At 48.4% G+C, this 26,463-nt stretch overlaps 11 protein-coding genes across 11 annotated transcripts; 5 read left to right on the top strand and 6 right to left on the bottom strand.

Annotated features, from left to right (window-relative positions):
• Window positions 1–80: 80 nt before the first annotated feature.
• N7447_006991 (Cytochrome P450) lies at window positions 81–1,464 on the bottom strand (the record flags this gene model as incomplete). Its single annotated transcript, XM_057231253.1, has 2 exons — window positions 81–1,161; window positions 1,208–1,464. The coding sequence occupies 2 exons, from the start codon at window positions 1,462–1,464 to the stop codon at window positions 81–83; spliced, it is 1,338 nt and encodes a 445-aa protein (XP_057086343.1).
• Window positions 1,465–2,026: 562 nt separating this feature from the next.
• Window positions 2,027–3,459, bottom strand: N7447_006990 (TBC domain-containing protein; the record flags this gene model as incomplete). The annotated part of the gene is made up of 3 exons (XM_057231252.1): window positions 2,027–2,150; window positions 2,220–2,971; window positions 3,028–3,459. 3 exons carry the CDS (start codon window positions 3,457–3,459, stop codon window positions 2,027–2,029), a joined length of 1,308 nt encoding a protein of 435 aa, XP_057086342.1.
• A 336-nt stretch (window positions 3,460–3,795) lies between these two features.
• On the bottom strand, window positions 3,796–4,813 carry N7447_006989 (uncharacterized protein; the record flags this gene model as incomplete). Its single annotated transcript, XM_057231251.1, has 3 exons — window positions 3,796–4,220; window positions 4,288–4,756; window positions 4,811–4,813. The coding sequence occupies 3 exons, from the start codon at window positions 4,811–4,813 to the stop codon at window positions 3,796–3,798; spliced, it is 897 nt and encodes a 298-aa protein (XP_057086341.1).
• An 880-nt stretch (window positions 4,814–5,693) lies between these two features.
• On the top strand, window positions 5,694–8,162 carry N7447_006988 (AFI1/MesA family protein; the record flags this gene model as incomplete). Its single annotated transcript, XM_057231250.1, has 3 exons — window positions 5,694–6,304; window positions 6,353–6,413; window positions 6,471–8,162. 3 exons carry the CDS (start codon window positions 5,694–5,696, stop codon window positions 8,160–8,162), a joined length of 2,364 nt encoding a protein of 787 aa, XP_057086340.1.
• A 472-nt stretch (window positions 8,163–8,634) lies between these two features.
• Window positions 8,635–9,585, bottom strand: N7447_006987 (uncharacterized protein; the record flags this gene model as incomplete). Its single annotated transcript, XM_057231249.1, has 1 exon — window positions 8,635–9,585. The coding sequence occupies one exon, from the start codon at window positions 9,583–9,585 to the stop codon at window positions 8,635–8,637; it is 951 nt and encodes a 316-aa protein (XP_057086339.1).
• Window positions 9,586–10,635: 1,050 nt separating this feature from the next.
• Window positions 10,636–12,033, top strand: N7447_006986 (pyridoxal kinase; the record flags this gene model as incomplete). The annotated part of the gene is made up of 6 exons (XM_057231248.1): window positions 10,636–10,686; window positions 10,737–10,747; window positions 10,828–10,907; window positions 10,961–11,173; window positions 11,227–11,344; window positions 11,397–12,033. 6 exons carry the CDS (start codon window positions 10,636–10,638, stop codon window positions 12,031–12,033), a joined length of 1,110 nt encoding a protein of 369 aa, XP_057086338.1.
• A 1,375-nt stretch (window positions 12,034–13,408) lies between these two features.
• On the top strand, window positions 13,409–14,646 carry N7447_006985 (phosphotransferase family protein; the record flags this gene model as incomplete). Its single annotated transcript, XM_057231247.1, has 3 exons — window positions 13,409–13,507; window positions 13,579–13,874; window positions 13,953–14,646. The coding sequence occupies 3 exons, from the start codon at window positions 13,409–13,411 to the stop codon at window positions 14,644–14,646; spliced, it is 1,089 nt and encodes a 362-aa protein (XP_057086337.1).
• A 2,260-nt stretch (window positions 14,647–16,906) lies between these two features.
• N7447_006984 (uncharacterized protein) lies at window positions 16,907–18,482 on the top strand (the record flags this gene model as incomplete). The annotated part of the gene is made up of 4 exons (XM_057231246.1): window positions 16,907–17,285; window positions 17,342–18,053; window positions 18,107–18,304; window positions 18,356–18,482. The coding sequence occupies 4 exons, from the start codon at window positions 16,907–16,909 to the stop codon at window positions 18,471–18,473; spliced, it is 1,407 nt and encodes a 468-aa protein (XP_057086336.1). The 3' UTR covers window positions 18,474–18,482.
• Window positions 18,483–19,851: 1,369 nt separating this feature from the next.
• On the top strand, window positions 19,852–20,880 carry N7447_006983 (esterase/lipase family protein; the record flags this gene model as incomplete). Its single annotated transcript, XM_057231245.1, has 2 exons — window positions 19,852–19,925; window positions 20,010–20,880. 2 exons carry the CDS (start codon window positions 19,852–19,854, stop codon window positions 20,878–20,880), a joined length of 945 nt encoding a protein of 314 aa, XP_057086335.1.
• A 1,432-nt stretch (window positions 20,881–22,312) lies between these two features.
• Window positions 22,313–23,578, bottom strand: N7447_006982 (putative C2H2 transcription factor; the record flags this gene model as incomplete). The annotated part of the gene is made up of 1 exon (XM_057231244.1): window positions 22,313–23,578. One exon carries the CDS (start codon window positions 23,576–23,578, stop codon window positions 22,313–22,315), a length of 1,266 nt encoding a protein of 421 aa, XP_057086334.1.
• Window positions 23,579–25,323: 1,745 nt separating this feature from the next.
• Window positions 25,324–26,407, bottom strand: N7447_006981 (putative L-cystine transporter; the record flags this gene model as incomplete). Its single annotated transcript, XM_057231243.1, has 4 exons — window positions 25,324–25,692; window positions 25,774–26,212; window positions 26,279–26,296; window positions 26,367–26,407. The coding sequence occupies 4 exons, from the start codon at window positions 26,405–26,407 to the stop codon at window positions 25,324–25,326; spliced, it is 867 nt and encodes a 288-aa protein (XP_057086333.1).
• Window positions 26,408–26,463: the final 56 nt, after the last annotated feature.

The following is a 26,463-nucleotide window of genomic DNA, read 5'->3' as shown; positions in this document are numbered from 1 at the left end:
TCCTTTGCTTCACTAATAACTAAATCTGCACTTAGATTTCGAACCAATTTCCATCGATCTATATTCACTCTTTACTCTGCCTACTCCACAGACCGCACTAGATATAAATCCGTATAGGCATTCCTCTGCGGACACAACCTCGTCCCAGACGCGATATGTCCCAATACCCTCCCATCTGCGCAATCCAAAGACCAACTCCTTGATGAATCTTCATCTAAAACCGCCAACAAAGACCCAACCAAGACCGCAATCATTCTCGGCCCGAAAGTCGCCTTGGCGGGACACTCAAACGGCGGACATCCAAAGGGCAAGTAGGCATTTCCCCGCGCCCGCGTAAGAGCAGACCAGCGATTCGGGTTGAATCGCTCTGCATCAGAACCCCATATATCAGACCTCAACTGGCATCTCTCAATATCAGCGGAGTGGATTTTATACGATGCCCCCGTGCCCTGGTCCCACTGGTACGCTCGGTGTACGTGTCTCGTGGGCACGTATAGTCGGAGAGATTCACGAACTATGGAATTCGCACTGGGTGACCTCTGAACACCGCGCGTATTACCTATGCCGGGATCATCGCTAGATTGAGGTTTGGAGCGACTAGAAGGGGGTCCAAAGCCTGTGTCGAATTGGGATTTGGTAGGCCGAGAAGCAAAAGCAATCATCGTCTCCCGCCACGCAGGTATTTCTTTCCCACCCGCGAACTTGATTTCCAGGAAAGCCCGTAAGACGACACGCCACATGGTCTCGAATGAAGGCAGTATTAGATTTAGTGGGTTATCCTCTGGACGATCATGTCTCCCAAAGATATTCTCCAACGACGTCTGGAGTAAATCGTCGTCTTCGAATTTGGGGATATCGTTGTCGTTAGATTCTACCTTGGAAGATATCCACACTCGATTTATAGACTGCGCTAGATTCAGAAGACTCTCTTCGCATGTTTTATCTTGGGTCTTTTGGCCGAATATCTGCCATAATACAACTTTCAATGAAAGCATCTGCGCCAAACTGGCGACCTTTATCCAATTGCGGTTGACACTGATCTTATTTCGGGCCTTGTCCTGTTCTTTGTGAGAGCTGTCACCGCAGCTATGATCTAGACCGGGGAAACCATGCTCGATCCAGTGGTTGGTCGTGACTCGCGAACTCGGATACGCTGTGCCACTGCTCCGCCGATAGATTGATCATGGGTTTGACTTTTTCGACGAACATGCTGGCGTGGACACTGTCTCTGCGAGTGAAGGCATTATCGATTCCGAAGGCGATTGGAAGATGTTTATTTGCGAGTGCTTTGGCTTGGTGAGGTGAGAGGATATTCGATTGGGCTTTGTGTTTCAAGACGCCGGCAATGATTTGGCGGCATATTGCTAGGTCATTTGATGTGGAATGGGCTTTATGTGACCTGCCCCATAATACCACTAGAAGAATAGATGTGGCGAGGACTATCGATGTTGCTAGGGCCGACATTGATTACTTTGAGGATGGATTGAAGAAGAACTAGTGATCAATTACAGGGTCATACTTATAATGCATATGATAAAAGGATTCTAAATCATGTATCATCAATGAAGATGGCCTTGTATGCTTTTGTCATCATTTCTTGTCTTTTCATTTGTGGCAAACAACCTTGGAAGTGTACAAGCTGATGCCATGTTCCGCATATGTGAAGATCTGAATTAGAAGGCAATGTCAACCTATTTTTGTCCACGGGCTCTTGACTTAGAGAACCGAAAAAAAAGTAGGGTTTGTCTGACAAACGAGGGAAGCTGCATGTTTCAAGGCATTGTAATTCCAAAAGGGATCATATCTCAACTGAAGTGCATTCTCAAAAACTAATATTTGTGTACAATCATCAATTCGTTCAAACAAGCGTGTTATCTTGGTTCGTCAATGTATGTCTCATATCCCATCCAAGTCACCATTACCCAATCGTTGCGATCAAATCATATCAAAACGCCGCTATGAAACCCAGGTAGTATGTCATGTATTTCTTTTCCCGTCAGAGCTTCTCAGTGAGCCCAAGCCATGTTTATTTTGCATGGTTAATCATCTCTGCGTAAAGGTCCTCTGGGATCTTACGGACAAGGAGAACTGTCAAAGCAATGATCTCCTTTGCGTTGAGGGGAGGGAATGAGCGGAGAATTTTGTTTGGGCTATACTCAAGTTAGTCTTTTGCCAAAGTAATCCAAATAACAGGCGGCCAAATAACAGGCGGAACTTACCTCGGACTCTCGAAAATTAGGTCCCGCATACGGATTAGCTGGGCGACAATGCACAGAATATTCAGGTGTGACCCATACGCAAACAAGAAATCCCACAGATGCAACACCTCTGGCAATGGAGGCGTGCAAGCACACAAGGTCAACACCGATGGGAATGCGTACAGCTCGGCATGCATACCCTTGGAGAACAGATATGCTGCAAGCTTGGGCTCCACAATCTCAAGACATCGATCAACCAAGCGAAGACCCCTGTGCACTCCATCCATAGCACCACGGATATAACCTGGACACTCGCGTGTGACAAAGTAATGGAACAGAGCGAAGGCTTCCACCTCGCTACGGGCAGCATAGAGGAACGGCGCACACAAGACATTCATGCCTTGGACGTACATGGCCGAATCACTTGTATTACTATTGGTGACCTTCTCAAGTTCCCCACCAAAAGGGGACTCCTCTGCAATGCTGGGTGGCGCATTAAGCTCCATCTCACGGCGTCGAGATGATGACGGTCGAGACCGGGGTTTCGGCCTGGCGTCGTGGAGTTTCCATGCCACAGCGTTGAGGAGCCGAATCAAGCTTGCCTCCGTAACTCGGCGTTTGAAGAGAGGGTCTGTGGCTAGTGTGCGGAAGGTATCATTGCGAATTTTGGCGTAAGCGGGAGAACGGCCGCGGTGGATAAGAGCAAGGTAGTCATCGGTGGGCATAGGAGGAACGTCGAGGAGGACCAACCAGAGGTAGATTCGGTATGGCGACTATCATTGCAAAGTGTTAGACGTTAATCTTGCAAAACAGACTGAGTACCCCTCACCATGCCATCTCCGTCAGCGTCCACTCTGCTGGATAGGACGAGGTATTTAAGCTCTCGCAGTCCCTCGTGGGGATTTGAACTCTGCGGTCCATCGCGCAAAAAAGTCTCCAATAGCGAGCGCTTTACCCCAATTCCCGACCCTGTTTTCCGCGCTGGTCGTCTTTGAGACGCAGGTGGTGTTGCTGCAGCTTCACGAGAAGCCGCGTCGCTATTTGATCGAGCTCGGCGATGTGCGCGCGCTCGAGTTGCAGATCCAGGGCCAGCTTCATTGGAGGCAGCTTGGTCAGAGGCCTGAGTCTGGGCAATGAGCGCGCTGGAGGTTGACAGCACTTGGTGGGATTGTATCTTTCGGAGGGTTCGCATGGTTCGCGGTGATGCGGGTGTGTCGGGGCCCGGGACACCGAGAGCCCAGGAGGGCTGAGGTTTGGCCATATTTCTGTAATCAAGTCTGCATTGGAGGGCCACGAGCAGACATCTTTGGGAAACGGGGTAAGATGAGCGCAGTTGACGGGGTGGAGTGTATCAGATCGCGGTGGCTGGAGCTTTTCTGCCGATGAAATGCGGAAGGTGTTGGCTCTACTTCCGTAAATAGCTCCACCTTAATATTTACTTGGTTCACTACCAAAAATGGCCATTGGTAATTGAATAACTAATGGTACATGATCATTCATGACAAGATTTGTATAGTCTGATCTTTGCTTCTACGGCCTTGGAATCTGCCAATTGCCCATAACGCCCTCAATTGAAACCCATATTCATGATAGCACTTCATACCCGTGCTGCATCTCCTTCATGTTTCGCATTATTTCCATTCTCTCCACCCATGACGCTGCGCACAAAGTCGTGGTACTGGAAAACCTCGCCCCTCTTACCCATCCCGCCTGACTTCGCTCCCCGACCTATAAATGCCGGGCGCCCTATAAACCCATTGAAGACTTCATCAATCTCTCTTTCGGTCAATCGTTCCTCTCCGTCTTCTGGGGAGGTATGTAATAGAGCATCCCGTAATTCAGCGACGTCGATTTGCCCATTGTCCTCGTCATCGAACGCAGCAAGAGCGTTGAGGAGCTCCTGGGAAGGTGACATTGATGCCATCAACCCAGAAAGTGTATTCAAAAAGGTTGGAAAGTTCATAGTCTGGTCTGATCCTGGTGGGAAGAAACGCGAGAGTGTGGAGGAGGATGAGTCTTGGCCTGTTCAAACACTCCGATTAGTTCACGCCAATTCCAAAATAAAATATGTTGATGGATTTTATCCTACCCAAAGTTGTCAAAACATCAATCACATCATCTTTGTCCACAAGCCCATCGTTATCCCGATCGAGAACCTGGAAAGCTTCTCTGATCTCCCTCACTTGTTGCGCCGATAGCTTTCCAGCCGCATCGCTAGATGGGGCTACAAAGCCACTCCTCCTTGTCCCAATCGGGGATAAGTTGCCCGGCGACCGCGCTCCTTTTGTTGGGGAAGGAGAGAGCTCTCTGCCAAAGTTCGGCTGGGGAATGGGCCGCTCGTTCTTCGGAGGACGCGATTCACCATCCTCCACTGTATATGATTGATTGAGCTTGCTAGGAGACACCATAGGTGTATATGCCCGGTTAGGAGAGCTCCCCGGTGTGCCTCCTGTGCGAGTGGCCGAGGGCGGGGACTTTGGAGTAGACGGACGCCGGAATGGGGATGCCCTCGGCGACCCAAAGGATAACGGCGATGGTTTGAATGTGGGGTTATTGGCCTAGATCATTGTTGATTAATCTCAAGTCGGCAGATCATCAAAAATCTGACTTACCATGGTGAAAATCGTGTGTGAGTTGAATTATGAATTGTAAACAGCCTATGACGAAGGTTTGCTTATCGATGCCCAGGTGTAAACAAGCCTCGGGCTGGCACAACAACATGATTCTGCCACCGTCTTTCCCACCGCCCCATGTTATTTACATGAACACACGTTTGATCCTCTGTATATTGTATCCTTGATTTTAATATTGAAGTTTTAACCTTGATAAATAGGTATATAATTTCTATACATGGTATCTATACAGAGCAAATCCTAGTTCACTGGCTGTTGCAGAAATTTGAAGTGTGCATAGATCTATAAGAAATCATACTCGTCACATCTCTGGTCCCTGGTTGTACATAGAAAAGTCGGTGCACATTACATGCCTTTTTTACGCCATATACATGTAGAATTGAGGGAACGAAAACATCTAAAAGATGACATCTAAATATTATACAACAACACTACCAGCAACATGACCTAAAAGACTACTGAATAAGACATCACAAGGCCGCAGGGTTTCTTGCCAGCAATATTCTACTCCCTACTTCATAGGAAATCATTCGACATGTCAATTTTCAATATATAAATAGAAAGATCTACAATGTAAGGAAATACAAAAAAAAGGAGATTGCATTCTGATAGATCTGGAGGTTTCAACCTTGGGAATGTTATGGATCTCCTTATCGTCCTTATCGTCACTCCACTGTGGAGAAATCGTCCTTTTTCTTAACCCCTCTTAACCCCTGAACAGTTAATTCTGGTCAATTAATTCAACTTGTTATTATCATTGGCCCTTGTGCTTCTTGTGCTTCCTGTGCTTCTTGTGCCCGCGGTATGCGATTCGATTTATAGCTTTGCCCGGAGCAATCCTCTCTACTGAAACCCCCAGAAGATGGCAACAACATTACCATATCGACCGTCGAACGACTCCCTCTCCGCCTCGAATAATCGCCAAACAAGCGGTCTTCCTCGGCTGTCGCCTGCAGCCTCCTTTATTGGTCGCTCGCCCAGCAGTTCACATGGCTCTTTTCGAAGAATATCTACAGATAATGCGACCTCAGGCTTCAGGCCACGGCGCTGTAAAGCACAGTACCCGCTCGACTCGCCGGAGCGCCATGTGGAATACATCCTGGTTGCGTCCTTCCATATTGATCGGGGTCCGATCATGGAGCACCAATATCCCGCTGCAATTAGCGGAGATGAGAGCATGCTTGCAGAGCTGATGCTGCCGGATCAGACGCATGTGCGGAGTCAGGACTGGACCATGTTCTTCTTACACAAAGACACCAGTGGCGACGAAGAGACGGATTCAGCGGGCGGGAAGAAGAAAAGAAAGCGGAAATCACAATACCATGCAAACCAGGAAGGAGCCGATATTCAGGATGAGACCGAAGACGAGCTCTCCGATGACCCCGACAGCAGCGATGACGAGGGTGGTGAAGGGCCACCCTTGATGTATGTGCTGAATCTTGTCAACACGAAGCAGGATAACACTGTCCGAAGGTGAGTCGCACTGTCTTGACTGAATGTGCGAATGCTAACAGTAAATAGAGGTGCTGTCGTCAAGGCAATGGCAATCTGTACGCGACATTCATTCCTCCACATTTACAAAGTAAGCTACTATGCTACTCCTAGCCCTAGCATCCAGGCAATTCTGACTATTATACAGCCTTTACTCCTCCTAGCTCTAGAGGACTACTTCAAATCTCCATTCCCCGAAACTTTGGCATCCCTCTATGACGCCGTCAACGCCATGGACCTTTCGTTAATGCCGAAAATGTCGATGCTTGAGCGCCATATCTTACAATCTAGCAACGCAAAGGATATGTTCCTGGAGAAATTCGAGCAAATGATCCGCCAGCGGGAAGAAGAAGAACACCAGGATGGGGAATGTCCGCCGTCACCAAAGAGAGTAAGCCGATACGTCCTACCACGGGATACACATGAGTACGAGTCAAAAGTGGTCTACAATGATATTCCTATCCCTGTCAAAATTCCGACGGTGATTTGGCCAGAGACCGTGGGAGACTTTTCCCTCATCAAGCTCATTCAGACGTTCGCCGTGCCACATGCCACATCCCCCCAGGCTTTCCCAGCGCATCCCCATTTGACAACCAGCGGATCATTCACACATCCCGTTATTGTTCTTGTCAACGCTGTCCTCACCCAGAAGCGAGTGGTGTTTCTAGGACACAACCGACCATCGGGGGAAGTTGCAGAGGCGGTGCTGGCAGCCTGTGCTCTTGCATCCGGTGGCATTCTGCGTGGATTTACTCGACACGCATTCCCTTATACCGATCTGTCCAAGATCGACGATCTCCTTAAGGTACCTGGGTTTATTGCAGGAGTCACAAACCCTACCTTTGCCAACCATCCTGAATGGTGGGACGTTCTGTGCGACCTCCCCACAGGTCGCATCAAGATCTCAAGTCACGTCGAACATGCACCGGTAACAGAAGGGCTTCTATTTTTCCAACAGCAGAATTCCCTCCTACCCAACAATGCATCCCATACGACCCAAGACCCAACAGGCGACACATTATTCATGGAAGACATCCTCCGCAGCATCAGCCAACGCCACGGCGAGAATGCACTCCGCGCAAAATGGCGAGCCTACATAACAAAATTCGTCCGCGTCGCCGCGGCCTTCGAAGAAGCAGTCTACGGCGCCTCAAACCTCTACATCATCGGCCCCGGCGAAGAGCTCTCCCCAGACAGCCCAACGGGCCACCAAAGCGACGCATCAGATCCAACAACTCTCCGCGGGCACGGATACGTATGGACAGATGAAGCAGCCAAACAGCGCGAGCTCTCAGCCTCCGTCTCCCGAATCGAAGGCTGGCGCAACACCCGCTCCTACTACTCCTACATCCAAGACATCGCAGCAATGTACTTCCCCGCGCGCCCAATCCAACGCCCAGACATTCACCACCACCACGACCGTCTCCGCGCCTTAAAACTCTCCCACTCCGAAGCTGCCTCTATCTACCTCGCTCTCTCCCACTCTGTTAGAGACTACGCCGGCATCTGCCAGCTCCTAACCGTCGCACCGGAGAATCAGGCCGGTCTCTTCTATATTAGCATGGGCCTGTTCCACCCGGACCAGGTCGTCCGCGAAGCGACAACCGATCTTCTCGACCGCATTGCCACACACCCAGCGGGTCGCCATTTCTGGGCGCATGTTGGCCGCTTCGCGAAGCTGGGATATATTCGTGTCAAACGTGAACGAGATGCCGCTACACAGAGTCCTATTTCTGGTGGCGGGTCGCCGGTTCCTACGAGTCCTGGGGCTAGCTTTGGGGGTGAGCCACAGAGTCTTGTTGGTGTTGCTATGGGAGGTGGGATGAAGAGAAGGAGCTGATGATGTTTTGTGTTGATCTATTTTTTCCATAACATTTTCTTGTCAGTGAGCGTTTTTACTTGTTTTGTTGCTTTGCCAAATTCTTCATACGTGACGAACTATACGCACTCGAATCATGATCTCAGATGTTTATTTGTGTTTATATTGTGGATATTCTGAATACTCATATAGTGTCTGGCGTCTGAGGAATAAATTATTGACCCGGTCATTTTAGCGAATCTCGGAGGTTTAACAAAGACAATATAAACGAGTCTAGTCAAATCCTAATACGGGAGATAAATAAGAAAACAACAGAGTGAATAAACTGCTACAGAATATGGACAATATCACTAGGAATTAGATACATATCAGATCAGAAAGCCAAAAACGCGCTCGCTGACATCAACCATGGCCATACCCAGCCGGGTAGAAAGACCTCAAAAGATAAAGAAAAGAGAGTGTGTATGAACAAGAACAGACAGAACTATTCAAATTAAACCACGCCTGTCATGGCACCAAGAAGCAAAGTCATGACAGTAACAATTCCAAGATTAGGCAACGGGACAGCACCCGCCCCAGCCGTAACATCCGCCGAACCAACAGTGATATTAGTAGTCGCAAAGTCCTCACCACAATGCGCATTGACAATCCTCGCCGAGGGAAGATAAGTAATACCAAGCGATTGACCATCCCGTCTCGCCCACTCCGAAAACACATCCATAGTCGCCTTCAAACACTTTGTACAACTCGGCACATCCCCGACAGTAAGCGGGGTCCCGAGCGGCATCAAGTACACATTGTAGTCATCAGGCGCAGTGGAATTCGACACCGCATCGACGAAACAGTAATCCTGTGTCAATGGGTTCGTGAGACAGGTTGCGCGGTAGACTGGTTCGTAAGCGATGAGATCGCGATACGTGCCTTTGACGACAAAGTTACCGTTTTCGAAGTCGTCGCCGCAGTTCTCGGGTTTGAGGAGGTCGGTTGCGAGATTTGTCATTATTGAGGCGCACTTGGTGACGCTTGCTGAGCAGGACGTATCCAGGATGTGCGATGTGGCGGGTGCTGAGTTGAGGGTGTGGAAGAAGGCGTTTGAGTTCTGGATGAGGAGGGAGATGGGGGTGCAGGATGAGATTGTTGTGTTGGCGCGCCATTTTGTGTAGAAGTCGATGCAGGTGCTTGCTTTGGCGAAGTTGTAGGAGAGTGTGTCGAAGGGTTGGGGTATTCCTTCTGCGGTGTCCGATGCCGTGACGATTGTTCGTCGGTGCACTGTGGTTTTCTCTGGTGCTTGTAGTGGTTGACAATTTGTGAGCTCTTCGCTTGGGCGCCAGGTCGATTGTGGCACGGACAGGTCTGTAGATTCCATTGATTGGGCCCATGTTGGTGATAGACAGAGAATAGTGATTAGGATTAGGAGGTTGTAGATATGGTAAAGACGAGACATTTTGGCGTAGTATTGTCGACTTGAGATCGAGACGAAGACATCAACGTTCAAGTATCTCAAGTATGAATTATCAGGGCCAGCAAGTAAGCGAGATAGCTGTGCAAGGGCAGTCTTTGTATATTAACGAGTGACAGACGCTGTAGTTAGGAGTTGGGAAACAAAGAAGTGTTTATTCCAACATTATGCGAATTAGGAAAATAACGGCGATCATGAACTCATTGGAAGGAGTGACTGAGGTGATATTTTTCCTCGGAGATGGAGATGTTGAAGTTGAAGTTGCAAAATGCACGAGGGTACCCGTTAACCTTGACCCTGGAAGTTAGAGAAAAGCCTAAAATCGGACTTTTTTAGTTGTCAGGCATTCATATTTAGAAAGACCACGGCCGAGAAGGCCGAGAACGTGTGCCAATGCGCTAATGTTCTCCGAAGTACCACTAGCACGAACTAGACCGTTCGGTGGAACTCAGCTCAGGGTATGTGCTCAAATGTCTGGATGTATCTATGCTATATTGTCGAAGTATACAGAGTATAGTAGAGTAGATCCATTACCTATATAGTACATATATACTAGGGTCGGAGTATGGGAGGGAAAGGCATATCGACTTGGCTTTGCCTTTTTTCTGTTTCTCTATTTTTTTTTTTTCCCCCACCATTTCCCATCTGACTGGTTTCGGTATCCTTCGGAGACTCTTGGATCATTTTGAAACTGAAGGATGATGGAGATGGTGGAATTTAAGTCCGGTCAACCTTGGAAGCAAGGAGATTTAGCACGAGGCAGGGTTTATAGGGACTTGGGTCGAGTCCAAATATTGATAGATCATAGTATATCTGGTTCTATGGTTTTACGTACATCTACACTATATCACACTAACTCACAATATAACTATATGTAATTACATATTTTCAATTGAACAGTCTCTGATAACGAACTCGGTTCTCGGAGCCAATTAGGTAAGTGGAAATTCGGTAAATCATCCCCCCGGCCCCCACACAGAGTCATAGCATATGGAAGTTGATAGACTCACTTTACTCTTCAATTCAATTCTCTAAATGATGGATTCATTAGTACCTGAGACCAGAGTTCTGGCTGTTGCCAGCCATGTAAGTGAAATTGGCCACTTTCTCAAATTATAAACTAACACCCCCACCAGGTAGTGTACGGGTATGTGGCAAGTCTGATAACCCGCGTTATCATATCTAGAAGACACCATTGGATTCAATAACTAACACCCTTCTCATCAGCCATGTCGGAAACACAATGGCAACCTTCGTCATGCAATCCCTGGGCTGTGAAGTTGCCGCCTTGAACACCGTCCACTTCAGTATGTTGTAGCCCGATCTTGACAGTCCAACCCTGACTCACATGCAATTGCAGGTAACCATACAGGCTACCGCCAATTTAAGGGAACTCGTGCCACCGCGCAGGAAATTTCAGACCTCTACCAGGGCCTGTGCCAGAGTAATCTCACAGACTTCGATGTCATGCTATCGGGTTACGCTCCGAGTGCAGCAGCCGTGGAATCAGTAGGCACTATCGGCATTGACCTGCAGGAAAAGGCGGAGAAGAAGCCCGGGTCGTTTTTCTGGGGTAAGTAAACACTCATTATTCGTCCACAGTACAAACGCTGATTATCATGTTAGTCCTGGACCCAGTCATGGGCGATCAAGGCCGGCTATATGTCAATGATGATGTAGTTCCCGCATACAAGAAAATCATCCCCTTTGCGGACCTGATTTTGCCTAACCAGTTCGAAGCCGAGTAAGCCAGACTCCATACTCAGACAGATACCCCACACGGACTAATAATATAGGACTCTCTCCGGCATCAAAATAACATCACTAGCAACCCTCGCTTCAGCAGTAACAGCCATCCACAGGATCTACTCAGTTCCGCACGTGATAATCACTTCAGTGCAACTCTTCAAGCTCGACCAGTCAGGCTCAACCCCACCGCCACCAGAGAATTTCCTAACAGTAATCGGCTCAACCACGCGCTCCGACGGGTCTCCGCGGCTCTTCCGCGTCGACGTACCGGCGCTGGACTGCTTCTTCAGCGGGACGGGCGACATGTTCGCAGCTCTGACTGTCGCGCGGCTAAGCGAAGCCGTTTCCGCAGTTGATGGCCTGCGCACAACCAAGTCGTGGGTTTCGCCCGATGACGTTGCCGCTACGGATCTTCCGCTGGCTAGAGCGACTATCAAGGTCCTGTCGAGTATGCATAGCATTCTGGAGCGGACGCTGGAGAGTCGTGATGCAGAGCTAGCGATTGCTGTGCCTGCGCTAGACGGAGAGGCGTCGGCGGAGGATTTGGAGAAGAGGAATTATTTGCGTAGGACCAAGGCTGCTGAGGTTAGGCTTGTGAGAAATACACGGGTTTTGCGGGATCCGAAGATTATGTTTAAAGTGCTGGATTGGAAGAAGGAGGATCTTCCTGCGGATCTGCGGTGATTTTGGCTGGGGTCTATATATTTTGCATGTGGCATGATTGGATGATAGAAGGATTTCGGGGCCATTAGAAAGCCGGGTCGGTGGCCATCTCTATATCAAAAGCCGGTTTGGTCTGTACATAGATTTGATTATTGAATCAAGCATGGAATCTTTTTTGTCTGTTCTATTCATTCAAACAATGTCTCGAATGCATGTAATCGTAACTGGGTTCTTTTTAACAGAACCCATCTAATTTTTGTCCGTCATCCTCCCAATTTTGTACAGAGGTATGGCCCTTAGATGCCAGTGCTGCCGAAACCACCAGCACCACGGACACTCTCCTCCAGCTCCTCGACAACACTCACTTCGGGGGTGTAGATCTAGAACAGGTCAGACATATTCATATAACATACATTATTGATAGGTTGCACTTACCCGCTCCAGAACCAGCTGGGCAACACGATCACCCGCCTTGACAGGGAAGTCGACGTCAGAGTGGTTGAACAGAAGCACCTTGACCTCACCGCGGTAGTCGGCATCAATGACACCAGCGCCGGTGTCAATGAAGTGCTTAGCGGCAAGACCGCTACGGGGAGCAATACGGCCGTCTATATTCCCCATTAGTATCCTGTCCACTCCTAACCAAGCTCAGCCTCATCAAGCAGAGAGCTTCGCCAATGATCGCAATCTCAATCTCAATCACAAGTATAGTCACATACAAGTTCCCTCAGGCACAGCAATAGCAATACCAGTATCAACGGCGCCCTTGCCCTTGGCGGGGATAACAGTCTCCTTTGCGGCGTAGATATCATACCCGGCAGCAAAAGCCGAGCCGCGTGTCGGGGCCTGGGCAGACTCAACAAGCTTCTTCACAAGCAGCGGGGGCAGCTGCTGCTGGATCGATGTGACGGCGGGGGTAGTCATTGTGTCGGGCTTTGATCGTTTCGGCAGCGGGGAGGCAGGCAAGGAAGGCGGATTATGCGCGGGGAGGGACTTCTCTTGTGGTGGTGGGGTGGTCTCTTTGGTCATGGTAACACAAAATGGTTGGAGAATCGAAGATCGAGAATCGAGAGAGTGGATAGAGCAATTAATTGGGAAAAAAATAACAGGGCCCACAGTAAATTGGCTAACGCAAGAAAGCCCCTAGCTTCACAAAAATTGCGGTGAGTTTAGACGCCTGCGCGTTTCACCGCTGGGACGCGTCGGGTGTTTGCTCTGTTTGTTTCCTCCCCGCTCTCAGCGGTGACACCGAGGAGGTGCTGGTGCCGAGGTCCCCCGGTTACACCTGGACACCAAGGCATTTATTGCATCCCTGTACATACTATCTTGAACCCCGTGGACAGTTCGCAAAATACATACGCTTTTTGAACAATTGTCCTTATTTCACTTCAACATCATGGCGGGTGAAGTCCGCCAGCCTATAGATATCCCCTCGCTGGAGAGGTACATTGACCAGAATGTGCCTGAGGTTCAGACTCCACTTGATGTGAAGCAGGTGAGTCTGGCCCGTCAACCACCAAATCAGCATGCTATATCAATAGGCCAACTAATATCCTGTTACTGTAGTTCGGCTTCGGTCAATCAAACCCTACCTATCTTCTTACTGCCACAGATGGCAAGCAGGTTGTTCTGCGCAAGAAGCCCCCTGGCAAGCTGCTCTCGAAGACAGCTCACAAGGTCGAGCGTGAGTACAAGATTATCCAGGCATTGGGGGATACCGATGTACCTGTTCCCAAAGCGTACTGCCTGTGCGAAGATGACAGCGTGATTGGAACCGCATTCTACATCATGGAGTTCCTGGACGGGCGGCATTTCACCGACCCAGTGATGCCAGGAGTAGGCGGGGAGGAGAGGAGAGAACTGTACGTCACACGATTGAGGCTCCAACGCAGCCACCAACACAACCCCCAGTGGCCCCGCATATACTGATAAGCACCCAGCTGGAAGAATGCAGTACAAACGCTCGCGAAGTTCCACAACGTAGTTCCCAAAAGCGTCGGACTTGAAAACTTCGGCAAGCCGACAGGCTTCTTTGACCGCCAAATCGCCACATTCAAGACAATCTCCAAAGCCCAAGCGGCAGTCGTCGATGCCGATACTAAAGAACCCGTCGGCGAACTACCCTACTTCAACGACATGGTGACATTCTTCGCTCAAAAGAGCACGCAACCACTGGACCGGGGCACACTCGTACACGGCGATTACAAAATCGACAACCTGATCTTCCACAAGACAGAGCCGCGCGTGATTGGAATTCTAGATTGGGAAATGGCGACCGTAGGACATCCGCTCTCGGACTTCTGCAACCTGACAAGTCCGTACATAATGGACGGTGGGGACAGCCAACTGTCGCAGTTCGCGCCGGGGGCTGTTCCAGGGTTACCAAGGCGCGAGGAGTGCATTGGCTGGTACGCCGAAACGTCTGGGTACGAAACGAGCTCCGACGTGGCGTGGGGCGATGCGTTCTTTGCGTTCCGGGGCTCCGTGATCATGCAGGGCATTGCGGCCCGGTTCGCTGGGAGGCAGGCTAGTAGTGCGAGGGCTGATGAATATGCAAAGCGGGCAAAACCGTTTGCTGAGGAGGCTTGGGGGAGAGTTCGGGCTGTGAAGCGGGCTTCTGAGGGGAAGTTGTAGTGCATTACATATTTACACTAGGTAGAGAGTAAAGTATTGAAGTGTTCACAAGAGCTGAGGGTTTCAGATTTGACAATGTACATAGCCAGAATCGAAGCCTAGACCTCCTTGTTCTATTCTAGCGTAAATAGATGCATGTAGAATGTAGCTCGATCTGAATCTAAATCGGACTCTTCATAAGATAAACCCCACTGGGTATGTAGAGCCTAGAACAGCTAGATCGAAGTACTTTTGACGCCTGACGTGTGGTGTAAGCACTTATCCCGATAAGGAGAAACATCTGAGAGAATGGTATAATACCCTGCGAGCATATCACGTTTATGTACGCCATTTCACCCGATCACTTCCTGAGGGGGTATATAACTATGGAGAGATTCTAGTAAAAAATATATATATATATAATATATAAAAATATAAAGTGTCCATATATAAGAGAAAATGGGATTCAGGTTTGGCAGTACTGGTAACGGTATAAACAATGACCTGGAATACCGCATCGTGTAATGTCCGTTGCAGTCAATGTATGATTGGCTACAAAAGAGGGGAAAGGTGAGGCTTTTTTTTTTTGCCCTGCGGCTCTACGCGTAAGTGAGGCTGACGGGGGGTGAAGAATCCACTTGGTTTTTAATATACAGGATTTTGTTATTCAGATAGGCATTGGTTTCAAATTAACTAATTTATCTTAACCCACTATTCACTAGCGCGAGAGGATTGAGGGGATGCGGCCGGGGGGAAAACGATTCGGGACTTAGGGGGTTTCCGGTGACCGATATGGTTGGACAGCACATTTATGCAGGTATAGCGTAGTAATATTATAATTGGAGGTATATAACAATGTAGGATAGAGTAAGAATGTCTCTCAACGAGGCTCTGAAACAACGTGGGCCGGCCGATCTCCTTGCCGCAGACAGCGCGTTGTCAACTAAACCGGGAAAGCCTGAAGATCCTTTCGGGCTGACGGCTCGAGGCTCGCAGTTAGCGTGCCAGCGCAGACTGACGTTGCAAAGGCGAAAAAAAAAAAAGGACCGAAAGGCGGGACAGAAAGAGGAAATGGGAGAACAGACCGTGTGGGCCCTCCTTCGTGCAGCTTCCCTAGCCGGGTATAACAGACTGGGGGAGTGGAGAGAGGGGAAAACAACGAGTGTTGCCGGTTGTTGTCTCCGAGTTTAATGGTGGAGCCTGAATAGCAGAGAGTAGCGGTGGAGACTTTTTTTTTCCCTTTTTCTTTTTCTCGGTTTATGTGCGACCAAGTTCAAATGCTCCGAGTGTACGGTGTAGAGCAATTCAGGGGATCATGGTCCGCGCGGAGAGAGAGAGAGAGAGAGAGAGAGAGAGAGAGAGGAGCGGTTGATGTATAGAGTAAATAACCAAAACATCCGAGAACTAAAAAAAAAAAACAAAACCAGAAATATCAAAACCGAATAATAATAGAAATTACAAGAAACGGTAAAGACAGTAATTTATTATGGAGCCCGAATTGAGAGCCGCATGCCATTTCAATGTTCTTCTTTCCCGCCCATCCCCCTCGAATATTCCTTGGACGTTTATTCTCCTTTTCGCCTTTTTCTCTCCTTTTTTTTTCCTTACTCAGACTGGCATTACACTGGTAGATATTGCTGGGACTCCAACTTTCACGTGTAGAACGTGGTATCTCACCCCCTTAGATCATCTTTTTCCCATCATTCCTTAGTTTTCCTTTTTCCCTCTCAGAATTGTACAGTTTCCCACCGGGTGATATCAATCATCTGCAGATGGCGCAGTGACAATCGGACTTGTTGAGCCTCAACCCGGGGGACCCATTCACTACCCGTCCACCTTTCCGCTTGGGTAAGTGCACTTTCTGCAGACCTCGACCTGGGTAGTCTAGAGCTTCTGTCTCTCTGTTTTTTTTTTTTCTTTCTTTTCTTTCTTTTCTTTGCTTTTCCTTTTTATGTTTTCTTTCTTCTTTCTCTACCCTCAGACCTGTTTGGGTTCTATTATATTCTCGTGTCATCCTGTCCTGGCAACCCCTCATCTCCCCATCTCGACGCTTTGCAGACGGGCAGTCGCATTGTATCGGACTTACTTTTCTGCTTTTCTATTCCATTTAGATGCTTTTTTGATACATCCGATCATCGGCACAAAATTACATCCCCATGTCTAACCATATCTTACAGGCTACTTATCATTTCTGATGTGTGATCGTCAATTCAATCTGTCGGATCAACAACTATAAAGTGAGGTGCTCGATGCACCTGCCACTTTATCTATGACGTCCACTATGTATGACTCGGATGGCGCCTTTAATGGGTCGCCTCCAATGGAGGCGATAAAACCCAACTATGGAGAAAAGGAACCATCATTACCACCGTTTGTTTCGACCAAAAAAGATGCCGACGCACCTGGTTCCCGTAAGCCCAACCAGCCGGAACCTCAGAGCTCAACCCGTGAGGGCGACCGAGTGCTGATGGGGTTTCTAGCTCCGAACCACCCCGAGATTGCCATGGCGGCAAGGAATTCTCCTTTGGAACCTTTACCTGGAAATATCAAAACTTATAGACAGCCACCTGACTTCGACCCAAGAGATTCAAAGAGGTCAAATCCATTCGAAAGGGGAGTGCCTCCACTAAAGGAATCGCTGGAAGTCCTGGCAGGCTCAGGCTCGGCCTCAGCCTCAGCCTCATCTAAGGAGACCGGGAAGGGACCCCCCAGATAGAACCGAACCCAGTCCCACTCCAGCCACAGCCAGATGTTGAGATTAAAAATGAGACTCCACCGGTGCGACTTCAATCACTCAGTGGCCCGAGCCAACGACCACATGGATTGTCCTATCTCAAAACCACTCCGGAACACGAGCCCCCAATTCCTCTCCCATCACTAAAATTGTCCCAACCCTCTTCTGGACCAGGTCTCGCAACATCTCCAGACAGCAGCAAGAAGCAAACGCTGCCGCCTATCCACAAAGCTATCAGCGAACTGTCAGACTTCGGCCCACCACCACCCAACACAATGGCATCACCCTTCCCCTTCTCCTCGTGTCCCACATCGACTACATCAGGGAACGATTCCCCATTCGACCGCGCTTTCCCGGGAAAGTTCTCCATTCCCGCAAGTCCTTATTCTCACTTTTCGCCGGTGAGCATGAAGGACTCATCTACCCACCCTTCTCCGGCCTCGCACTCGTCCTTCTGGCGCGGACCACCCCATTCTGAAATGCTGTCCGTCCAGACCCCGTATGAGCCCTCTCCCATGGCTGCCGAAAGCCCAGCGACCAGTTATCCTACGCCCACGGAACACGTCGGCGCTGGTATGGGTGATCGGCATTCGGTCGCTGCGTCGACTCAGGCTAATGGGGGCCCCGTGGGTAGTTACAAGTGTACACATACCGGATGCACTGCAGCGCCCTTCCAAACTCAGTATCTCCTCAAGTAAGACCCCAAAAAGACGATTCAAGTGAAAATTCCACCTAACCAAATAGCAGCTCTCACGCAAACGTGCACTCACAAGACCGCCCACATTTCTGCCCAGTAGAGGGCTGTCCACGCGCACTAGGCGGCAAAGGTTTCAAGCGCAAGAATGAAATGATGCGCCATGGCCTCGTGCATAACTCCCCAGGCTACGTCTGTCCATTCTGTCCGGACCAGCAACACAAATACCCGCGACCCGACAATCTTCAACGGTACTACATCCGAGCCTTATTTAATCTGACATCAGCTGAACACTTCCACAGACATGTCCGTGTACACCACGTCGACAAAAACAAAGACGATCCCATTCTCCGACAAGTTCTCGCGCAAAGACCACTTGGTAGCGCCCGCGGGAGAAAACGAAGGATGAACAACACATGAACCTTTAACTCTCTCGTATTTCTTCTATTCTATCTCTCTCGCTTTACATCTTGCATTTCCAATTTCTTTCTCGTGTTCTATCCGTTCCGACCGGTACCCTCTACAACCCCTCCACATTCAACCTCTGTGTCCCCCGGGTGTTCCAGATTTCCAGATTAGCGCCTCAGTACGACGTGCTAATCCCTCTTCGAGGCAACTTCGCAACTTTACGCGTGACGAATCTCTCAGCTGTGATACCTTATGTTTTTTATTTTGTTCTGTTTTGGTGCTTCTGCAATGATACCACCGGTCCATTGTTAGAAATTCATGATGTTACATGGGCCATTCGTTTAATTCCAGCGTGTGTCTTTACTATTTTTTATCTTCATCTTTTTCCATCTTGTCTGATCAATTTGGGGTATGAATCCTCACTTTATTGAATTCTTCCACTTTACTTCATATGTTAAGATCACACCTGGATAGATCTCCTTTTCACATTGATGCACCATAACTTGAGATTCAACCCTTTGCCAACCTGCTGAAATTTTGAATTATGGCCGGATGTCGGACTATAACTCTCTTAATTTCACGCACTTTTCCATTTCTGCCTCACTAGGTCGATTAAATTTTCGAACAGAGTCGCCAAGTCGTCATTCGTACTGGGGTTTTTCGCGATCATCCATGCCTAGGACCTTTCTTCCGTTAACCATTTGTATCACAATCGAGTCAGCCTCCTCCCGCCACCTGTGTAATAGCCAGCGGCATGGAATTCGGGATATTACGCTGAGTTCACGCTTCAAATTTGTCTGTGTTGTTAGTCCTAGGATCCTCGAGGCTGGGAATATTAATTTAGTCTACGATGCCTTAGCAGTCCTGCTCGAGACGACTCAATCATGCACCAATGGCCAATTCAACCATTTATATTGTCGACATAGAAGCTTTGCGCCTAATCTTGTGGGTCTACCAGGACGTTCCGGCCCGATACTTTTCTCATGAAAACGCGTGTTCCAGCCACCTTATTCGGGAAATCCCTGTGTCACCTATAATGATTTCAATATGGGCGTACCATGGACAGCGTTAAGACATATGGTTTGCTTAAAGACATTTTGTTATGAAGCGGCCCCGGGAATAGTCTTCAGCTCCGGACAGGGGTACGTACATTTTCAAGAGGGCGCTTAACAGGTAGGATTAAGAGTTTAAAAAATTTCTAACCATTCACCCGTTCTTCTGTGTTTGGCTCTTTTGTTGAGTCTATCTCGCTATTTTCTTTTGTCATTTGAGTATTTGACCCAAGGTCATATAGTTCGCCACTATGAGACTATTCAGGGGCAAGACGAAACCCAGTGCTCCAGAGCCCAGTCTGTAAGATTTCATGATCAAAAATCATTTTACCGAGCTAATGATGCCGAGATACTCTACGGAAGGTGCAATTGGAATGAAGGTGCTATCTGATCCTTCGAATGCCGAGCTAGAGTAGGTTCATCTTCTCCAAGAAGCCCAAAAGTGGAAGGACCAAGAACCCAAAGAAACACCTGAACTAAGAATACACCGAACTAGCATTGTCTTTGTCCACGGATTGACCGGCAACCGCGAGAAAACATGGACCCACGAAAACGGAACCTTATGGCCCCGAGATCTCCTCGCCAAAGACTTATCCAAAGCACGTATTATGACCTTCGGCTACGACATCGACATATTCAACTTCACCTCAATTACCTTCTCAGACAGACTCTACGACCACAGTCAATCCCTAGCCTATGCAATCGTCAGCCAAAGAATCGACTACTCAAGCAGACCAATCCTATTCATCGCACACAGTCTCGGCGGTCTGGTCTGCCAACAAGCCTTGATCCTCAGTAACACCATAGACGGTCTATGGGCGATATCATCAAGCGCTATCGGGATAATATTCATTGGTACACCGCATCACGGATCTTCGCTCGCTTCCTACAGAGAGAAACTCGCCAAAGGAATGAATATAGTCCACACCGCAAGCAGGGACATGGTCGGGGCTTTGCATCCGGGTTCAAATAATGTGCAGCGAGTTGGGAATGAGTTTTTATCTATGCTTTCGCGTGGCGACCTCTCTCTTAAGGTCTGCTGTTTCTATGAAGCGAAGGAGATGAATGATATAGTAGGCAAGATTGTTGAAGAGCACTCGGCTGTTCTGCGGAATTATGAGAATCGAGGTATCAATGCTGATCATTGCAACATGACGAAGTTTGGTGGTTATGCGGATGAGAGTTATAGGCTTGTGAGGTCGGTTATTACGGGGTGGCTTCATGAGTCTCATGATAATGAAAGCAAGACTGCCGTGTCTGCTTCTGTTTCTGGAAATCCTGCTTGGTTGGGGTCTTGGACACCAGGGAATTTTTGCTTTAATGGGAGATATTACACGCATGGAGATCAGAACTTTAACTTCGACTGACTGTGTATCTGGAATGTACATGTATTTGCAATTTCCTTTCAACTGTGTGCGATCTCTACATCTCTTGAGTCATTATCTCCAGGGGTTATAATACAACGACTTTATTCCTGAACAAGTGGGGACTATGCATGTTACAATTAGAGTTAAGCTTCTAAGACCAGCCTGGGTACACGTGCGAAGCTAAAATTTTGGGCCCCAAAGTTTCAGATACCTGATGAGTCAGTGATATTATCTTTGACTTGAACACTGAAACAATTCCTGATTGAATAGTGTAACAACTTGTAGCAGCTCCTAATCACCAGGGAAGCTTGCGGCTGCTCAAGGCACCGATTAGTGTATGTTAGCTGACCATTCGTGTAGCCGTCCTTTTGGCACTCCTCTGGGGCGTTGGTGTAATACCCTGGACTCAGGTGTGTCTTATGGTGGCCGAAACGATGTTGATAGCTCCCGCTTCATGGTGTTTACATCTTTCGGGCGCGGATGTGTTGTTAGAGCCTAGCTACCGTTGAGGTTGATGCCTCTGCGGAGGCTCCGGTCTGGTTGAATCGAATTCCAGTTCTATGGCTAGCATCGCTGCCAATCCGAGGAAGATGCTGTTTTGGGACTTTTGAATGGGCAAAGCACACCCCGTCACATAAGTCTGGTCTTGACATACAAAGGTTATAATTTGGATTATTGCCTTGGCCACAGAGTTACAGGCCTCAACAAACTTGTTACCTGGATACCCTTGATATCAAGACAAACAGGCAATCCCTGCATATTTCATGTTTTCTATACCTCCTCTTCGCCACTGTACATAGCCTCAACCGATGAACAGTGGGTATAAAGATGATCATTAGACAGTAGACACCACGCAATACAATAGAAAACTACTAGCATCTTGAACCATTCTTAGAATTCAGATCCAGGGGGAGTTTGCGTTTCACCTGGCTTATTTCCGCGTAAACGTCTTGGATACATGAGAGGCTCATGGGTAGTCGATTACACAGGCGCTTTTGCAATAATTTCTATTATCAGGTTCAGGAAAATTTTAGTCTGGCCTAATTCTTTGCTTGCCATTAAAATTACAATCAAGCATTTTAAGTTGCTCCTTGCGGCAGTAGATAATTCGGCAATGCTCGAGTACAATTCTAGATTGTATCCCTACATCATGTATAGGTCTGGCATTCCTCAAGCAGTGCAAATATCTCTTTCTGTATGTTTTTATATGTTCTAATTTGATAGATAATTTGATAGAGCCGAAATATAAACCCTCGCTAAGCCCCCAAACCGCTCATTTTCCACATTCGCCATACCTTTTCCCGATTTGCCTATCAATGTTATACAAAACCAACCAAAAGTCAAGAAGTACAAGAAAAACAGCTAAAGAAGCCCCAAACCCGGTAAACATGAAACATAGTACTCATAGTCATCGTGGTCATCTCACGGACAATCAAGCCTTTCCAGCGTCCCCTTTCCGATGAATTCTTCTCACGTGGTCTTTCATATTATCGACACGACTGAAGACTTTTCCGCATCCCTCCCACTCACAAAAGACACCGGGGTTATGCTTTGCCTCATGACGAGCACGGTCTTTCTTGCTGCTAAATCCATTCTTCGCAGACTGTGGGCATCCCTCGTAGCGACAGAAGAGATACTTGCGGTGGCGGTTGAAGTGTTTCCTCAGATCACAGCCTCGATGGAAGAGAGACTTCGAGGAACAGCCTGGATGAGCGCAGCGCCAGGTGCCGTCACCTGCTGGGATGCCGTAGTTACTTAGGTCACCTGCGTTGGAGCTGGAGCCTGAGCCGGTGGCCGAGCCTGGTGCCGTTGGTGGAGAATCTGGGTCATAGAGGGAGTGTGCGGGCGATGAAGAGACTGAGGTGGTTGTAGCGGTGGATTGGTAGAGATGGGTTGTTGGAGCTGGGGCTGATCGAGGTGCTGAGACGGGTCGGGGGATTGAGAAGAAGGTTTTTGGGATCTGATCAGAGGAATGGGGTGGGCGAGATAACCATTGCTCATTTGCAGTGTGGAGTTGGTTGTTGAATATTTGGTAAGACTCGGGTTGCAGTTCCACTGATGGTGGAAAGCGCATCGAGCCCATGTTTGGGAAATGTTGTGACTGGTAGATGTCTCCAGCTGGCTCGCTCTCGATGCACCATTTGTCAATTTGCTGAGGTGTATAACCCGACACGCCTGGGTCGCTCATACCGAGCTGTGCAGATTCCGGGGAGTAACAGCCTTGCATGAAGGGAGTTGTGGTGGGTCCGACGGAGGCGTCAAATGAGGACATATGAGGTGAATTTGAGAGAATCTCTGCGTTGGACGCGGTAGACCATGCGTATTGAGAACCAATTGTGTCGGTGTCGGTTGATCCCCTTCTTCCAGTGCAATAGTGTGCTGGCGATAGAAAAGACCGAGGGTCTGGTTGTGCGTCCATAAAGTTCAGCAGTTGAAGAGCGGACATTTGGGGGTTGGATAAAGCGCTGGCGGAGATACCGGTCAGGCCTCCCATATGTTGAGACTCTGCGGACTCCGAGTAACCAGAACTATCTGGCACAGTGCTGTACATACTCTTGGACTTTTGGTGACTAGGATACATGCTGGGGATGTTGGGGATGTAGAGGGCGTTGTGGATTGATAGTTCTTCTGAGGATGAAAACGAGAGTTCCCAGTCAGAGTACTCAAGGCCGTGGTTTGGAGGAATCCTCTCTTGCATATCAAGTGCTTGATACAATTCCGCTCTTATAACTTTGGAAAGGGTGTATGAATAGGCGTCGATGCGTTGAAAGATTGTTGCCCGATATGACCGAGAAGCCAATGTGTTATAAAGTTTTGGCAGATTTAGAGCTGAACTTGGTTTTTGGGCTAAGACGTAACCGGCAGTGGATTATTTATGTTCATCTCAAGTCGAGGAGGCAGTGCTGTAATTCTTATAGGCGTTCCGCAGAATTGAAACGTTAATGGATAATGCTGCCCATGCTCGATATAGAAATACTAACCATGGCCGGTCATTACCTGGTAAACTATCCAGCTGATACAGTTCCCTTGATTCTGGTCAACTCCGATGTAATCCAAAATTACCGGGGGGGGGGGGGGGGGGGTTCTGCTGGCTTCCCCTCGAGACCGAGAGATGATCCTCAACTCATGGCCTGCAGGTATTGGTTTGTCATCTGTATAATTATGGGGCATGCTTTTACAAAGTAGGGCTGAAAGATGACGGCGTGGGTCGGCACTGAGTACATTCTTAGATTGGCTAGGCCAACGGCAGATTATTGCCAGAGGTTAGGGTCTCATGAACTAACTATGAGATTCCCAGGGTCGGCATTGCGCGCTCGTATTATTGGCCAGTATAAAAGCCACATCACGCCCAGGACCCTAGGGATGACCAGGGCCGACGCTGCGGTATTCTGTAAGATCTTTTTTGTACATGTTCGCTATAAACACGTGGCAGTGATTCATAGCCGTAGATATCTAGGTATTATTATGATTATTACACAGGAGATGCCTCAAATTATATGTTGTACACGAAATCCCCGAATCCCATGCCTGAAAATTTCTTCCTTAACTCCATAATTTGTTTCCGGTTTCCTAAAGTTGAGTCAGCTTGGAGGTAACGTCAAAGCCAAAGGTAGTATCTCTTCGGCGGGGTGTCTTACTGGTAAGGAGCTAGGACTGATATCTTGTAGACATCTTTCCCTCCAGTGGCTATTCTGTATGGTCGATCATGGCGGAAATCAGGTATCTGTGCGAACGGGAAAAAGGTGAGCCCATGCAGATGGAATGTGGACTTTGGCTTCAGCTATGATGGCCCTTAACGCCGACACCGACGGCTAGCACCGTTAGGGCATTGTGGATAGACTGTATCCTTTCTCATGATTGGCCAAATACGATAAATGTGTGCTCATCCCTTTATCTGACCACTCACATCGCTCGGCGGGGACCAAATACGGGGGGCCGTTCAAAACGAGGAGCGGTGTCCCAATACAGATCGGCGTGAGCCTCACTGTGGCTCCACGCTTATTATGCAGTCATAGTGTGAATTGTAAATATTGCATTGTGCGACAGGTTGTTCGGGAGGTTCCTAGGAATAGCAAATGATGGCCTGAATGCTTCTTTCTAGAATGGCATGTACGGTAAGCTGGTTGTGAAACCGAATATCTTCGGTCTAAGAATAATACATGGCAGTGTGTCTCAGATCTTAAACAAAAAAAAAAATCGTATCAAATTCCCAATAGGATGGTTTATGTATCTAAATTGTGGCTCATACCAAAACGCCCAACCTGTCAGATCGGCAAGATTTCCCCAGGGCCGAGATGTGTGGTTGGGAATTCCCGCCCCCACAATGTCTCAAATCCAAGACCAGACTATACTGCTTCTACAAAAATAGAGACATATCCCCAATGTCTCGAATTTAGCCCCAAGGTCACTAGACTCATCTCGTATGTCTCTCTGTGTCTTGGATCATACCCGAGCTTCCACGGCATCGTCTTGTCCAACCAAGAGGGGCGTTTGCTCGCCCGGACCAGGGGTTCCCTTCAGATCAGGGGGATCTCGGTATAAGACGTAGTGTTGGATGCAAAATATCGCATCGAAGAAGATTGTAACGTTGCCCAGTAGTAGCTTGACCGGGTTTCCGGTGATACCGCTCCAGTCACTTCGTAGGCTGGAGTCAAGAACCAGTTGAAGCATTGAAAGCACACCGCCAGCCAAGTCCAAAAGGATGGTTCCAATATTCCATCCTACCGTAGATTGGCGCTTGTAGTTCAACGCCACTTGAGGCATATATTTCACAATGGTGATCAGAAGTTTGATGTACGAAAACGAGTAGATCTGGAAGGATTTTAGCTTTGTGTTGTAGATTCCCCGACAGTTTACAAGCCCATTAAACAATATTAGCTTATTTTCACCTACCACGTCAATCCACGCCCAACTGAAAGGGTCATACCCTCCATCCGGACTTTGCGCCAACACAACAGCCATGACCACCAGAGGAGCCAAGACAGATCCCCAAAATAGCCCTGTCATTGTCCAACTGACTCTTTGGAAGCGGGGAACGTGTAGCCCCCAGATGAAAGGCCAGAACTGTGTGTACATTATGATGCATAGTACCACCGCGTGGGCCGCAAATGCGAAATCATTGAACCGGACGGTGGGTTCGATCGCAGCAGGGTGTCGAGCTGCATATTGCGATCGGATGACAGGCGAATAGAGAAACGCGGCGGTATATATTGCGTAGCAGACAAAGCCCAGAGGATTGATGGTGGATAAATCAATGGATAAACCGACTGTGGACTTGCGTTTCCAGTTGGTGATGGGTTGCGGATAGAAAGACCCTGACCAGCAGAGCATGCTGTGTTTGAGTCAGCCTTCAGTACAAGTGCCACATGAGATCTCAACTCGGAACGTGTAGACTTACTATGCCCATCCTAAAAGGCTGAGATAATTTGGTCAGTCATGTTCATAATATCCCGGTGACACTCAGGTGCGAATAGAAGTTCACAAACCGGGAAATAGCGTTGATAAATGTCTCTATTTGAGGTGTCATATTGGGTGGAGGGCACTCATTCCAAAGTGTGAGGGGAAGGAAGAGAATGGGAACGT

The sequence above is a fragment of the Penicillium robsamsonii genome (assembly GCF_028829455.1).
Source record: "Penicillium robsamsonii strain IBT 29466 chromosome Unknown utg000003l_segment0_segment0, whole genome shotgun sequence".
Lineage (NCBI taxonomy): Eukaryota > Fungi > Ascomycota > Eurotiomycetes > Eurotiales > Aspergillaceae > Penicillium > Penicillium robsamsonii.
The sequence above is the reverse complement of the archived record's forward strand: the minus strand, read 5'-3'. Positions and strand labels throughout refer to the sequence as shown.